Below are 15,084 nucleotides of genomic sequence, written 5' to 3'. Positions count from 1 at the left end.
GTCCTAAAATTAGCAGCTGAGGTATGTGCAAACACTTACTGGAGTGGGAAAGATGTTTTTTAGGGTGTGGGAAGCTGTATTTATTATCTGTGCTTCCCCCACCTCAATCCCATTCCTCGGGTAGGAAGTGGGAGCCGCTCGCCGAGAGCAGCGTGATGGCATCGGTGCAAAGGGACAGGAAGGTGCTGTGTCCCTGAAATAGGGACTGGCACCCACAATTTTGGGTGCCAGGGCAGGGGCTCAGTGCCACAGCTGGGCTGATGCTCCTCAGCACTGCCAGTGATGCTCCTCTCCAGCAAGGAGAAGTTGTTGGGCTGCTCCAGGGATGCCTGGAGTTGGGATTCTGCTCCAGCCTCACTCTCCAGAGGGAGAGCTCTTGGATAAAGGTTTTTTTTTTCTCATTCCCACATGCTTCTTGCTCTTTGAGAGTTCAGTTCAGTCTGAAACTGGGTGTTTACCACAGGTGTAGCTTTGATTTCCGTGACTATTCATGAGTGACCCCCACACTTTGTGTGTCAGGAGCTCTTTGCCTGGTAGCTGTCTCCAACCCCTCATCTTCAGTTTGGGTAACCCTGGATTTGTTCCTCAAAATCTCTCAATCAACCCCAGAATTGCTTAAAGAGCCCAAGCCAGCCTTGGCGCTCATGTGTGGCTGACTTCATCCCTCTGTTTATTTTCTTTAATATATTTGGGGTCTTTGTCCTGACCTGTAAAACTTTATATAACCTTGTTCCTCCCTCTCGGTGCTTAAACTCTGTAACCTTTTACGTTGTCTTACTCCTCCCTTCAGGATATATTTCCATGGCACATCCAGACTTCTCAGGGGAATGTGTTTGGCTGCTTTGCTGGTCCTGCTGCTGGCTGGGAGGAGAAAGGTTGTGTTTGGTGACCTTGTGCATCCCAGAGCAATGAGGGGAGGGCAGGAATAGCCATCCTTTTGGGGACTTCTCCCTCTTCTGAGCCCTCATCAGTGGGATGGAGTGTTTGGAAAGGGAAGGGGGGAGAGTAGCACAGGCTAGCTGCTCCTCCTTGCCCTTCCCAGCTATTTCAAATGGGATTGAACCTGTTCTGGGACTTTTAACACAATAAATCTAAACTCAGCTGTGTTGTAGCTCCCTAAACTCTTACAATAAATCTATATAGGGAAAATTAACCCTGCTTTTCAGTCTTAGACTGGCTGGGCATTGTCTGTGACACTAATGAGATGCTGCTGCCACATGCTCCAGCTGTGCCCCTGAGTAAATCCCCTGCTAAGCCGAGCATGTGAAAATCCAGGCATGAGGTCCCCTCAACAGTGATTACTTCATCCCATGTTTGTGGAGGGTTCCTCGAGCTCTGGCTCCCTACACCAGCAGGTTCTGGGATTTCAGAGAAAAGGGCTGCAAGGAGGTGCCCTGGTGCTGTTGTTGGGGATGCTGGGCTGCAGCACATTCCCTGTGACCCTGGCACAGCAGGAGAGGAGCCAGCCAGGCTCCTGGTGTCCAGCAGGGATGGCTTCACACTGCTTTCATTTCTCAGGATGCGTGTGCAGAATGGGATTTCTCCAGGTTGAAAGTTTGAGGCCAGTGGATTTTAGCTTTGCTTGTTGTTTCCTGTAGAAAATGCCATGAAGGGCAAAGTGCCTGGTTTGGTTTCTTGGCTTTAATACCTTCTTTAATCTTTCCTTTCACAGCATGGAAACAGCTCTGGCACCTCTCCAGACCCAAACTCCAGAGTTTGCCCTGTGTCTGCAGAGCCAGACCTTGGCTGACCAGTGGGTTTGGAGGTACCAGAGGGTTTATAGGGCTAAAAACTCGAAATAACTTAATTTCAGGAGCCCATAAAGTTCCTCTCCAGAGCAGGCATTTGTGGAATGGAGATGGGACCAGTGTGTGCCCGCCCTGAGCATCATTCACTGCTCACCATGCAGGGGAAGGGCTGAAAAAGATGCAGTGGAAGAAATAGGTTAATCTCTCTGTGTACTGCTAAACTAAACTAAATAAATCCTAAATAAACTTGGAAATGACTCAGTCTTTGCTGCTGGCACCTTTGGGATGGTTGTGTGTTAATTTGTAAAGATGCATCTAAATAAATTGAAATATTTATGGGATGGAAGAGAGGGGGAAATGCCCTGAGAGCCACTTGCTGCCAGTGCTGGTTGCCCATCTTCCCTAAAAGTGTGACATGGCCAGGAGGGAAAGGTGAGGGTGGAAAAGATGGAAAGGGACGAAGGACAGAGGATGGTAAAGAAAATAGGAAGGGAATTAAACCCAAGGAAAACTAAAGGGTGAAGAAAAAGCCTTTTGAAGTGCACGTGTCTGAGTGGGATTAAACATCAACACAGGTGGAAGAAGAGAACAGGTGAGATCCAAGCCATGGAGAGATGCCAGTGGTTGTGGGGATGCAGAGCAGGTCCAGGAGCACAGACTGGGACAGCCTGGGCCCGTGGGGCTGAGCAGGAGAGCAGCAGGAGCTGCTGGGGCTGTGTGGTGTCGGCCACTGGGGCAGGCTGGCCTGAGCCATGCTCCAAGTGAGCCCAGCCCAGCCCGGCCCAGCCCGGCCTATCCCAGCCCAGCCCGACCCATCCCATCCCATCCCATCCCATCCCATCCCATCCCATCCCATCCCATCCCATCCCATCCCATCCCATCCCATCCCATCCCATCCCATCCCATCCCAGCCCATCCCACCCCATCCCATCCCATCCCATCCCATGCCATCCCATCCCATCCCATCCCATCCCATCCCATCCCATCCCATCCCATCCCATCCCAGCCCAGCCCAGCCCAGCCCAGCCCAGCCCAGCCCAGCCTGTGGCTGAGCAGCCTCGGGAAGGGAAATTTCCCAAATTTCTGCTCCTTTGAATAACGACAGCCAAGCAACGGCTCTAGGAAAGGTTTGCATTTCAACGAGGGGATGATTAAAAAAAAAAAATCTCCTGCCACTGCTCAGTGCATCCTTCGAGTCCTTCAAAGGCTCTTGCAAATGGGGGTTTTGCGTTTTTCTTTTCCTTTTTTAAATTTTTTTTCCTGAAGGATTATAACATTTAAGTCCTGCAAAAAGAAAAAAAAGATGGAGAAGAAGGCAATGAAAGAAAGCAAACCCAGCCCAGAGCCCGCAGGGAGAGGAGCAGTGGTCGGGCACAGCAGAGCCCAGCTTGTGTACACACTGCACATCCATAAATAGATATATTTGTGTCTCAATCTATGTGTAAACTTCAAAAAAATCAATAGATAGGTAGATGCTGTTTGCACATATTGGTCTAAATAATATTTAATTAAAAACCATTGAATTAATACAAAACATTGACATGTGGCTCATATTTGATCTGGAAAACATACTTGTCATTATGTATATTTAATATGTAAAACACACGTGTTTTGTAGTACAAATATCAGCCATTACATCTAATTAACTTGGTTTAATCCATGATATTTCAATGTTAATGTACAAATAGATATCTAAATACTGAACCAATGAGTTATAGTAATGAAAACACCCTTGTATTTTGTTGTGGTTTGGTTTGGTTTCTTCTCATTCAGAGCCTTTTTGTGGAAAATGTCCCCTCCATCAATCTGCTCCCTGAGTGTCCCCATGGATGCGCTGCCCACTTTTACCCCAGCACCCTCCCAGTTCCCCCCAACTTTCCAGCCATCCCAAGAAGATAATTTCGATATCAAGCTAAAACTGCCACTTTTCCTGGTGCCTGTAAAGGAAGGGCTGTGCTTCCCTCTCTCAAGAATTGGATGCAGTTTTCCCTCTCCTTGCTCTGTCCCTGCATGCACAGCACAGAGTCCTCTGAGGAGCTCACTGCTGAACTCTCATTCCCTTTGAACCTCTGTTTACCATCTCTTATCTCCTGATGGGTTTTTTTTAAAACACTATTTGCAGTAAATATCCCCTACTTGAAAAAGAGTTGAGGTGCACATTAAAAAAAAAGCCTGAGTTATATAAAATTAATGCACGTGTCAGCTTTCATCTGATGGCAATTAAAGCACCTCATATAAACAAATCATTAATAGAAAAGCCTGGATGAAAGCTGTGTTTTCAGTGTCTCACAGCCTCTGTAACCTCACTCATGAATGATCACCCCTGATCTTTCCCAACCTTCCCATATCTTCTCTTATAGACAAAAATGATTAATTCTCTTGTGACCAGGAGGAACCTGGAAGGCCTCATCGTGCCCCTCACCCACTGCCAAGTGGATGAAAGAAGAAATAATATTAATGACACTTAAAAGCAGCCCTGGTGCTGGGGGTGTGTGAGAGTCCCAGGGAGTGAAGGGGCTGCAGCCCCTGGAGATGCTGGGGGGTAAAATCCAGACCCAAAACTGCCCCCAGGAGAATGGAAAACATCCAGGAGGCTCCAGGCTCATCCTGGGCACCCTCTGGGCACCCAGATGTTCTCAGGGTGGATTTTAAAATCATTATTAACTCTAAATGCCTCAGTGGGACAAGGACCATCCACTTCCAGCAGTCACCCTTGACCAGCTCATGGGAACATCTCCCACACTGGGTTCCAGCACTTTGGCTCAGCCTTTCCTCAAGGTGCCAAACACTCAATAAAAATAATTCCCAGGATAAACCCTTGCCTCTCCAGCCCCTCTGGAGAGCTGGCAGCATCTGGGAACCATGACCAGCCATGAGGAGAGACCTGGCAAAACACAGGAACAAATCCCTTTTCTTTTTAAACTGGTTTATTCTACACAAATCTTTTAAACAACATTCATAAAACATTAATTACAAACATGTGCTAATATGGGGTAGGTTTCTTTCTTTTTTATTTTCTTTTATTCCAACAATCAGAAATTCACATTTTGAAAGGATAGGCATACTTTTAAGAGACACATTCACTTTACTTCCAGATACAAAATTTTGAGGGATTATATAAATCACTTACAAGGAACAGATGTCAAAAAACAAAAAGAAAAGAAAAAAGTAATAATTTTAAGCTTCAGGATCTGATTTCAGCATTGAATTGGGCAGCTGCTTTTGGACCACTGGCTCTGCTGCTCTGCCCAGGGTGCCCAGCAGGCCTGGGCACCTCCCAGGACCAATTTCAGAGCCACACACAGTTCCTGCTGCTCCAGAGCCTGGAGCACAGCAGAAGAAAATAGGATTGCAAAGCTACCACCGGTGCTGCAGCCTTTTATTGAGTCTTTCTAATGTGTACAGACACGGGGAGGGTGCATCCCACCCCAGGAACCCATGGGCAGACTGTTTTCCATCAACAACGGAGCAAATGCCAGCTGTGACAGGGCCTGGCTTTGGAATCTGCTGAGCAGGGTGATGGCAGCAAGCTTGGAGGTCCTGCTTCAAAAACAATTACCCAAAAGGGCCAAAATTCAAGCCTCCGCCCCGGTGCTCTCATGTGGAGCCAGCTCCAAAATCCACCCATCTGAAAACAAATATTTGGCTTCATCCTGCTGGATCCCAGGGCAGGGGAGGGGGAGCAGGGTAATTTCCTAATTGCCCTCAGTCTCCCCAGAAAAATCCTGCCTCTGGCTCTAACGGGTTTAGATGCCTGAAACAGGATCTGCTGGGAAAGTTCAGGCCTGGGGAAGCCGAGTTCTTTCTGAAAGAATTGGGCTGGACACGCTTGGCAGCCAAATCCAGCCGGGCTCAGGCAGCTTGGCCATGGCCCACCTGAGGGGGAGCATCACCTCAGTGCAGAAACCTGCTCCAGTAAACAACTCATCTCACACACCACGATAAAAATCTACAAAAAGGACAGAAAAAGAGCTGAATTCCTCGGTGAAACAGCCCCTAAGTCTTGTCTCTAAAGCTACAGGAGGGGCTGAGCTTGCGGGGTGGGCAGAGGTGGTGCAGGGAGAGCCCTGGGGAGTAGGGTACAAAAAGAGGAGAAACGTTGGAGCTACAAAGCCTCCTCCAGAGCCACGTTTTGCAGGAAACAGGAGGGATTTTGTGTCCTTCCTCTTGGCTGGGAAGGTGGATCCCAGCCCTGCACCTGTAGGGTTTCATCACCGAGGTTCAGGGGAAGAGGGGACGTGGGGACACTCACAGGGTCCGGCCTTGAGAGGAGCACTGAGGGCACAGCAAAATATTTGCAAAAAGAAAAGTACAACCCCCCCGAGAGGGGCTGTGCCAGTGGTGCCACCAAAGGCCAGTGATAACCTCCCTGCCACCAGGGCTTAAGTCCACAGAGAGGCTGTGCCAGCAGAAAAAGGACCTGGAGCAATGGCACAGGCTCACCCCCGGAGACCAAAGCACTTTCAGAGCTCCATCCACCTCTGTGTTTGCTTTCCTGCCAAGGGCTCTCAAAAAGAAAGGAAACAGCTTTATTTTGGCTTGTTACTTGCCCATGGAGCCCCTCTCTGGGCCAGTTCCTTGCCTGGTGTTACTCAGATTTAAGGAGCAATTGTCAACCACATCATTGTCCCCAAAGGTTACAAGGGTGCTTGTAAGCACCCAAAAGAGCTCAAGTCCACATTGGTGGCATAAAGGTGGAGGGAAGGAGCTGCTCTGCTTGCCTTGGCTTTCAAAGTCATTCCAATTTTCTGCTTCCAGCTGGAAAAGGAGAAGCAGACTCTGCCAGCTTGGAAGTAATTGAAGCTAAAATAATCAAAGCGACCCCAAACAAAACTGTGGGGTGCAGGAGCACACAAAAGCCAGGAATGGTTTGCAGTGAAGAATGGAGAGACAGCAAAAGTCTCAGCTGGATCTGTCCCCTTGCATTCAGAGGATTTGATCCGAGTTCACCTTCACCCAGGTGAGGATTACGTGGTCACTTAGAGATGCAAGTGTCAGCCAGGGTTCAAACCCAGAGCAGGTGAGATCCTCAGCACCAAATCTGGCTGCCCAGAGCAAACTGCTCCTGGCACCCACGTACCAAAGGGAGCCTCTGCTGCCATGCAGAACATTGCCAGGGCACTGCCAGGGAAGGGAGGGCAGGAATGTCCTTGCCCAGCTGCTGGCCACCACCCTGCTGGCTCCTCCAGGCAGCTCAGCCTAGGGGTGATGAAGCTCCTTGAGTGGCAGCCCCAAAGCACCACCATGGTGGGAGGCAGAGCCAAAACCTCCTGAAATTGGGGGTCTCCAAACCCCACGGTACCACAGCAGACCTGCAAAAGCCCTCTGCTTGGCTGGCAATTAGGATGTGGCCTTCCCACAGCTCCCACAGCAGAGAAATGTTAGGAAACCTCAACCCCAGCTGGAGAGAGGCCAGAATTTGATAAATTTAAGCTCTGTGACTATGAAACTTGTGTTTGCCTGGCTGCAGGACCTCAGGGCAGGGCAAGCTGCAGTGAAGCAGCTCCTGCATATTGTTCCAAAACTGAAAAAAGCACTAAGCCATGAATCATGGCACTTCCCAGACAGCTCCCAAAGCCCTCCTACCCTTCCCATCACAAACACAACCATCCTGGGAGCCCTTCCAGCTCAGCTGTTCCCTTCCATCCCCCAGCCAGAGCCAGAGGAGTTAAACCTGATGCCTCACTCTGCGGTAGAACAATAATAAAAGAAAAAAGAAAAAAAAAAAAGAAGAAGAAGAAGAAAAGACAAGAAGTTGGTTTTGAACACCCTTAAGGTAAAGATTTAAGAGGCAGCCCCAGCCCAGCCCCGAGCAGGCGCTGCTGGGACATGTCCTGTGCTCCCTGCACACTTACACAAGGCTCTGCACCCTGCAAACAGCCCAGCCACGGGCTGCAGGGGGGCCCTGCCCTCCCTTCCACCCCTTTCCCACCCAAGGGGCTCAGCCCACCCCCCTTCCTTGCTGGCTCCCAAATCTGGCTGAGCCTGAGTGCTGGGCTCCCCCTTCCCTTCCCTTCCCTTCCCAGAGCAGGGAGAGGGGCAGGAATCACAGCCTGGCACTCCAGGGCAGGGAGAAGATTGGGGTTTAGTCAGAACACTGAGTAAAAGGCAGCCCCAAAGGGGATGGGGATGTGCTGGGCTAGGACAGGATGACCCTGATGGAGCAGGGGGAGCTTTGGGATGAAGGTTTTTGCAGCAGTCAGGGACCCATTGGCATCACAGCACCAGAGCACCAGAGGCTGAGCAGATGTTTGGAGAGCAGGACAACCCCTCCCTGCTCACAATCCCACCTCTCACATGCAGAAATTCCTGCAAACTGCCTGGTGTTCAAAAGGGCCAAATGAGACCCACAGCAGCAGCAGCAGTAGCAATCTGACAAACAAGCCCCAAATACTCCCTGCATGTTGACACTGCTCCAACCTTTGCCCTTCCCATTCCCATCTGTGTTTGCTGATCAGGAGACCTTCATGGCTGTTGTCCAAACCTGCAGAATTTGTCCTTGTGCCCACCAAGGGCAGGATTGTGACCAGACAAAGACACTGAGTGTGGTTTTGGGAGGCTGGCAACAGACATGGGTCTGGGATAGGATGAGGGGTGCCTTCCTCTGACCCAGCTGGGGTGGCCAAGAAAGCCCCTCCTCACTCCAGATCTCCTAGAGGGTCAATAATAAAAGCCATGGGGAAAGATCAAAATGTAGAGGGGGTAGATGGGGGTACCAGCACCCCTCCTGGGCTGACACAGCTGCTCTGCTGCCACTGCAGGGCTTAGCACCCTTGCACTGAATGCAGGCGCCTCCCAGGGCCTTTGCAGGCATATGGGGCAGTTAAGGCAAGTGGAATTCTGTAGGAATGTGGGATTTGAACCATAAAATCACCCTTGGAGCCAGGGAGGCTTTGCCACACAAGGTCTGGGTGCAGCCATCAGTGGGCTCTGCTGTGCAGCCTCTCCCTCAGCCCCAGATGGGGTTTGGAGACAGCTCTGCTCATGCTCTGCTTGCTCTGAAGAAGCTACTTCTGGAATTTAAACCTCTCATAATCTCTCCTTTGGGGGGCATTAAGGTCCAAAGTATGATTTAATGAGCTTCATCAAATTCCAATGCGAATTAATGCTCCAAAACTCACAGAAGGAGTTACAATGAGGAGCTTTTTATTTCCTTCAGCTGTTAGAGGGCTTTGAAGCTGCCCCACTTCCAAGGCTCCCACCCAAAAAGCACCAGATTAATGCCCTGCCCTAGGCTAAGTCTGGCAGATCCCAGCTGGAGCCAGGGTTAGGTGGTTCAAGCCCTGCCTCCTCCTGCAGCTTCATCTGCCTCCAATGGCTCCCAAAACTCAGGGATGGCTCAGCAGAGCCACAGCAGAGGATGCAACACAGGCCATGAAGGGTGAGAACAGTCATGGAAAAGTGTATCCAAGAAAGAGACAAGTAGACATCTCATTTTATATCATAAACAGACACATCACAACACACCAGGTAATTTTCCAGCTCGTATGCGGAGAGAAGTGCCACGAGACCACAAGACCTTACAATGCATCAGCCAACAGGGGTTAAAAACAGGGCCAGAGGGACATGCAGGGTCCTGAGACTATTATGTACAAAAGTCCCACTGCTGCCTGTGGGAGGGGCCTCCACTGAGCCCAAATTTCCACAGCAAAGACTTGTCCTGGTGTTACAAACCCCACACTTGCCCGGAGACCAAGGGATGATTCCCACGACACACGTCCCTCTTCAGACATCTGAGATTTTACTGTCAGGTGAACAAAATGAAAATCTGATGAAGGATGGGTCTGCAGTCAGGATGAATGTGAGTTTTGTTTCTTGCTCTCTCCCAGGAAAAGGTACCCCAGTCCCAGCTGGCTCCTTGTTCATACAGGGACCCACCAGGGCAGGAGAACTTCCCTTCTCACTCATTAGCCAAGCTCATTAGCAACCCCTGGAGATGATCATAGAATCATGGAATGGTTTGAGTTGGAATGGACCTTACAGCTTTCTCATTCCAGCCCCTTGCCATGGGCAGGGACACCTTCCACTATCCCAGGTTGCTCCCAGCCCTGCCCAGCCTGGCCTGGAGCAATTCCAGGGATGGGGCAGTCACAGCTTCTCTGGGCAATTTGAATTTCTACAATTTTCTGTGGGCAATGATGGATTCCTGCCCAAGCTGGGGATGAGCTTTGCTGCCACTCAGTGTGGTGGGTACCCACTGGCTGTGTGATTTCCTTGCACTCTCTCCCTCTCCCCCCAGATCAGCACTGACCCTGCACCAGCTCAGTGACAACACACGGGCTACAAGTTAAACGCTACCAGGGCTGTCAAACCCTTTGGAAAACTGGGATTCCCCACCAATACTGGCTCATGCTTATTGCTGCATAATACACAACTGGCCCCCAAAAACAGCAGAGGCACCCCGTGCCCTGACCCAGCAACATCCCCACACCTGTGGGTGCCCCTGAGCCCAGCAGAGAATCCACCTCCCAGCGTGGAGCTGCTCCATGACACAGGGCCTCTGTCCCACCCCCGTGTGCCCCAAAGCCACCAAAGTGCCCTTTTTGGTGGTGATCCCATGGATTTGGCCCCACAGAGCCGGGCACTGTGGGCTGTGCAAGGAGCTGCCCCTCTCTTTTGCAGCTCAAAAGCCCAATCATTAATTGCTGGGTGGGAAAACGGAGGTGGAAAGCGACCAAGGGATCTGCTGGTCTCATCCACGCGTTTTTAAGGCATATTTTGCAGGAAGGGTGTGCTCCCGTGTGACTCCGAGGGCTGGAGCCAGCTGAGCTCCCTGTCATCCCAGCTGCAGCTCCCTGGGGGTGTGGGAGAGCAGCGGGAAAGGAGGAAAGAGGAAGATGAAAGCGGGACTCGCTGACATTTATTTGGTTTGTGCATCAGACTAAAGCAGCGTTTCCTCCTTCGGATCTCTGGCTCCAAAACAGCCCCAGGTGCTGGATGGGGTAGGAGCTGTCTCACTTGGATGTGACACCCGAGTGACACTGGAGGAGGAGGAGGATGGACAGCTGCAAGGTTCAACAAGTTCCATCCGTGGCCTGCTTGGAAAAGGCATTTATTAGCTGTAAACCTCTGTCGTGACGTATAGAAAACCGGGAGAGGAGCGGGAGCTCAATCAAGTTTGAATCCTGGTGAGAGTTCTCCTTGCAAAAATGGTGAGGGGTAAAAAAAAAAGGTGGCTTTGAAATCAAAACTGTCCCCAAAAAAAAAAAAAAAAAAAAAAAAAAGAGCATTTCTGCATTTCTGCTAGTTAAAAGCCTTTAACTAGAAGAAATGTTGGTGTTTTCTCCTTTACAAACATAGTGCATCTGCGATCACTGGGAATTTCGGTCCGTCTGGGAAAGGGCCTGTGCTGGGGCTATGGAGAGGCTGCTGGTGTCCTGGAGAGCCAGGAGTGGTGTCACATGTGTGCTTCAGAGGCTGGGCAGCCTGGCAGCAGCTCCCCGTTCACCACGGCCTCCGACACCAGCATCTTGTCTTTGCCAGAATCCAGGCGCTGCTTCTTCAGCATCCTCTGGTGGACCAGCGGCACCACGGAGAGCACCAGGCCGCCGATGATGGGCGGCACCCCCGCAAAGTAAAAGGCCGCGTCGTAATTCCCAAAATAATCATTGAGGTATCCTGGAAGAGAAGAGAGATGACGTTAGAGCCTAATGAGCTCGTTAGTCTAATGACCTGCTTGTTCCCTCCTTCGAGTGCAGCTTGCGTCACCCATCAGATCTGGGGAGATTTGGGTTTTTAAAATAATCTTTTTTTTCCGTTTGCATTTCTTGGAGTTTTTATGCCCTGGATTAAGGGATGTGTGCAGCCAACACTGTGTACCAAGGGAGTGGAGAAGGAAAGCCTCAGCCGTCCTTCCTGTTTCTCCAGAACAGGACACAACCGTCCACATCCCAGACAATCCCAAATGCAAGCTGAGACGTGTTAAACCCAACACCTCTTCCCAGAGGCTTGCCAGCCAGGAGGCAATGGGAAAGTGGGCAGGGGCTGTTCCTCTGCTGATTGTCTCCATTTGGAAGCCCTGCCCTGATGGATGTTTTATCTCCATCTGTGAAATACACGCTGCCAGTTACAAACAATAGCCAAGCCTTTAAAACCCAACCAGGTTCTACATTTGTCTGGCAAGTTCCAACACAGCCAGGCATCCTTGGAGAATAACACATGGCCATTGATCAGCTCTAGGAAATCCCTCCTGAGTGGATGCTTCCCTGGGGATTAAGCTGAAGCAAAGGGCTCCCTCACCCAGCAAGCCCTACTCAGGGGGTCCTGGTGCAGCACCCTCCCAGTGAAGGTCTGTGAGCCTCATGTTCCATCCCGAGGGCGTTGGAGTGAACTTTGCTGCCGGAAGCAGAGAGATCGGAGGTGCTTATCCAGCTTTGGCTTAGTGCTGCTGATGCAGAGGTCCTGCTGCCCAGGGGCAGCTCTGGCAAAGCCCTCGCTGTAAGGACATTGAGGTCATTGCTGTGCTGGAACACAGACCCAGGTCCTGTGGAGGCTCAGGTGTCTCCATCTCTAACTTCAATTCCATCTAAAATGACTCCTAGAAAATTATTATCTGCCAATTTTTAGCTCAGCTGCAAGCAGAAATCACTTAATGTGACCTTGGCTCACTGTTCCCACAATGACCATCTTTCATCAGCCTTGAGAAAAGCCCTGAGACGCCACAGGACATGGCATGAAGTGATGCCACCCCCATTCCTCAACCTCCACATGATCTGATAAACCAGAAAACTCAAACCAGTGCTTCCATCCTCACACCAAAACACCACCATGGATGAAGGCTGCCACCACCACGTCCCTCCCACCCACAGGGTCCTGGTGCAGCCCCGTGGTGTTACCCACCTGCAATGGGCGTGCCTGCAGTCATGGGCACGGCCATCAGCCCCATGAGGTACCCTATGGCCTGGGATGCCTGCATGGGCCCCACCAGCTCGAAGGCAATGGGGGCCATGATGGTGGTGAATAAGCCATCACAGAGGCCAAGGAAGAGGCAGATGACAATGACACCCTCGAAGCCTCGGCACTGGGGGATCATCATGCACAGGAGGCCCAACAGCATGAAGGACGCAACCTGGGGGAACAGAAGTGAGTGTGAGAGAGGGGTGGGCAGCAGGAAGAATCATGGAGATGGCACTGAACAGGTCAATGTCACTGCTCCCTCCCCTGGACCCAGCAAAGCCATCCAGCTGCTGCTCCTGTCTCAGAGAGACCCTTAAGAATAACCTTTTAAGAAGGGTTAAGAAGGATTAACTGCTGGATTAGCTGCTAGATTTCAGCAGTTTGTTCTTCAAAAACCACAAGGAGGTTAAAGGGTGTCGGTAGTTTGGGAAGAGTGGCTACCATGGAGTTTGATTGCTGAACAGACACCGATCCCTGGGGTCAAGTGTGTAACTCCTCTTACACATTTCTGTAGTCAATTTTCTTCCCTCACAGCAGACAATGGTTGTGATTAAAGGCTTTGTGATTGACAGTTATTAAGCAGAGTGTGGACATCACCAGAGACATGCCATCCCTGCCCCACTGTGGTTGGCCAGCACCTCCACGGAGGGCTGGACACACAGTACCTGCAGGTAAATCACACTGTACCTGTAGGTAAATCACACCGTACCTGCAGGAAAATCACACTGTACCTGCAGGTAAATCACACCGTACCTGTAGGTAAATCACACTGTACCTGCAGGTAAATCACACTGTACCTGCACGTAAATCACATTAAACCTGCAGGTAAATCACACCATACCTGCAGGTAAATCACACCATACCTGCAGGTAAATCACACCGTACCTGCAGGCAAATCACACCGTACCTGCAGGCAAATCACACTGTACCTGCAGGTAAATCACACTGTACCTGCAGGTAAATCACACTGTACCTGCAGGAAAATCACACAGTACCTGCAGGTAAATCACACTGTACCTGCAGGTAAATCACATTAAACCTGCAGGTAAATCACACCATACCTGTAGGTAAATCACATCATACTTGCAGGTAAATCACACCATACCTGCAGGCAAATCACACTGTACCTGCAGGTAAATCACACTGTACCTGCAGGTAAATCACACCATACCTGCAGGTAAATCTTCTTCAGCCCGGGAATGCAGTCACCAATGCGGCCCGAAACCAAGCGCCCCAGCCCCGCCATGGCCCCGAGGCAAACCAGGAGGATCCAGTCCTTTTTGGTTTCCTGAAATCGCTTCTCCACGTATTTGACCTAGGATGGAGGGAAGGACACAAGGACATGAAGCTGTAGTACTTTGATCACTCTCATTTCCCCAAATGGATGGGATTTCCTGCAGAGGGCTCATGGATTTGGGGTGGTTGTGTGACCCTCGTGTCCACACTGACCTGCGCTCCATCCACCCCAAACCCAGCAGGCCCTTCCTCTCCTGCTACTGGTGCTGGTCATTAGGAGCGCTGGGAAGTGACCCTGGCACAGAGGGCACAGAGAGGGCACACAAAACTATATCCATCACTATTCCTGTTTACAGGATGTGCACCAGTTTCTTGGCTTCGAGGCTTTTGGTGCCTCTGCCCCTACTGCCCATCCCCACCTTCCCACCTCCTCCTCACTCTGGGCAAAGGGACCTCCCTCCCCTTCCAGCCCCAGCCAGGGCTCTCACCAGGTTCATGTAAGGTACGAGGTATCCCAGGACAGCAGTAGCGATCCCAAAGGCCCAAATCCTATAGGTCTTTCTCCGGAAAACCCTCAGGTTGAAATACTTGCGGGTCTGGGCCCAGCACTGCTGCCTCATGCTCCGGCTGCCCAGCTTGTCGTGCCCGTCGTGCTGAGAGTCACAAGAAGGCGTCAGGATGGGCCGGTAGGTCATGGACAAGAAGATCTGGATGAGCATTAAGGCACTGAGTACTTGAAAAGTGTGTGCCAGGCCGATGGCACCCCCGACCATCTTGAGGAAGAAGGGGAGCGGCACGGAGATGAGGCAGCTGCCCCCGGCCACGATGCCATTGGCCAGGCCCAGGCGGCGCTTGAAGTAGTGGCCGAGGATGACTAGCGAGGGCTGGAAGGCGAAGGAGCTGCCACAGCCAAAGAGGATCCCATATGTGAAATAACGGACCTCCAGGGACCTGGAAGAACACACATGGGAGTGGGGATGTGAGGCAGAGCTGAGGGAGCCTCCTCCTCCTCCCCCATGGCGCTACACAGGCCTGGGTGTCACACACCGCAGGTACTGCACAGACAGGCTGGCCTTGAGGAGCTTATCCCCCACCAAAACCAGGATAATCCTCACCTAACAGCTGGCACACGAAATCTGCAGCAAAACGAAGTGGAGCTGGGAAGTGCTTTCTGCCACCAGGAGAAGGCAGCAGCCAACCTGGC

The 15,084-nt window shown here is 51.1% G+C and overlaps 1 protein-coding gene across 1 annotated transcript in view; it reads right to left on the bottom strand.

The window, feature by feature from the left end:
* Window positions 1-10,956: 10,956 nt before the first annotated feature.
* SLC16A2 (solute carrier family 16 member 2) overlaps window positions 10,957-15,084 on the bottom strand; it is a 34,806-nt gene continuing 30,678 nt past the window's right edge. Inside the window, exons 3-6 of the mRNA XM_066559294.1 lie at window positions 14,369-14,831; window positions 13,816-13,959; window positions 12,588-12,816; window positions 10,957-11,366 (exon numbers count right to left, since the gene is read on the bottom strand). Coding sequence (XP_066415391.1) covers window positions 11,146-11,366; window positions 12,588-12,816; window positions 13,816-13,959; window positions 14,369-14,831 — 1,057 coding nt within the window. The 3' untranslated portion in view covers window positions 10,957-11,145. The remainder of the gene's footprint in view (window positions 11,367-12,587; window positions 12,817-13,815; window positions 13,960-14,368; window positions 14,832-15,084) is intronic.

This window comes from Molothrus aeneus, chromosome 14 (assembly GCF_037042795.1).
Source record: "Molothrus aeneus isolate 106 chromosome 14, BPBGC_Maene_1.0, whole genome shotgun sequence".
In the NCBI taxonomy this organism is placed as follows: domain Eukaryota; kingdom Metazoa; phylum Chordata; class Aves; order Passeriformes; family Icteridae; genus Molothrus; species Molothrus aeneus.
Note: the sequence above shows the minus strand (reverse complement) of the source record. Positions and strands in the feature narration are given on the sequence as shown.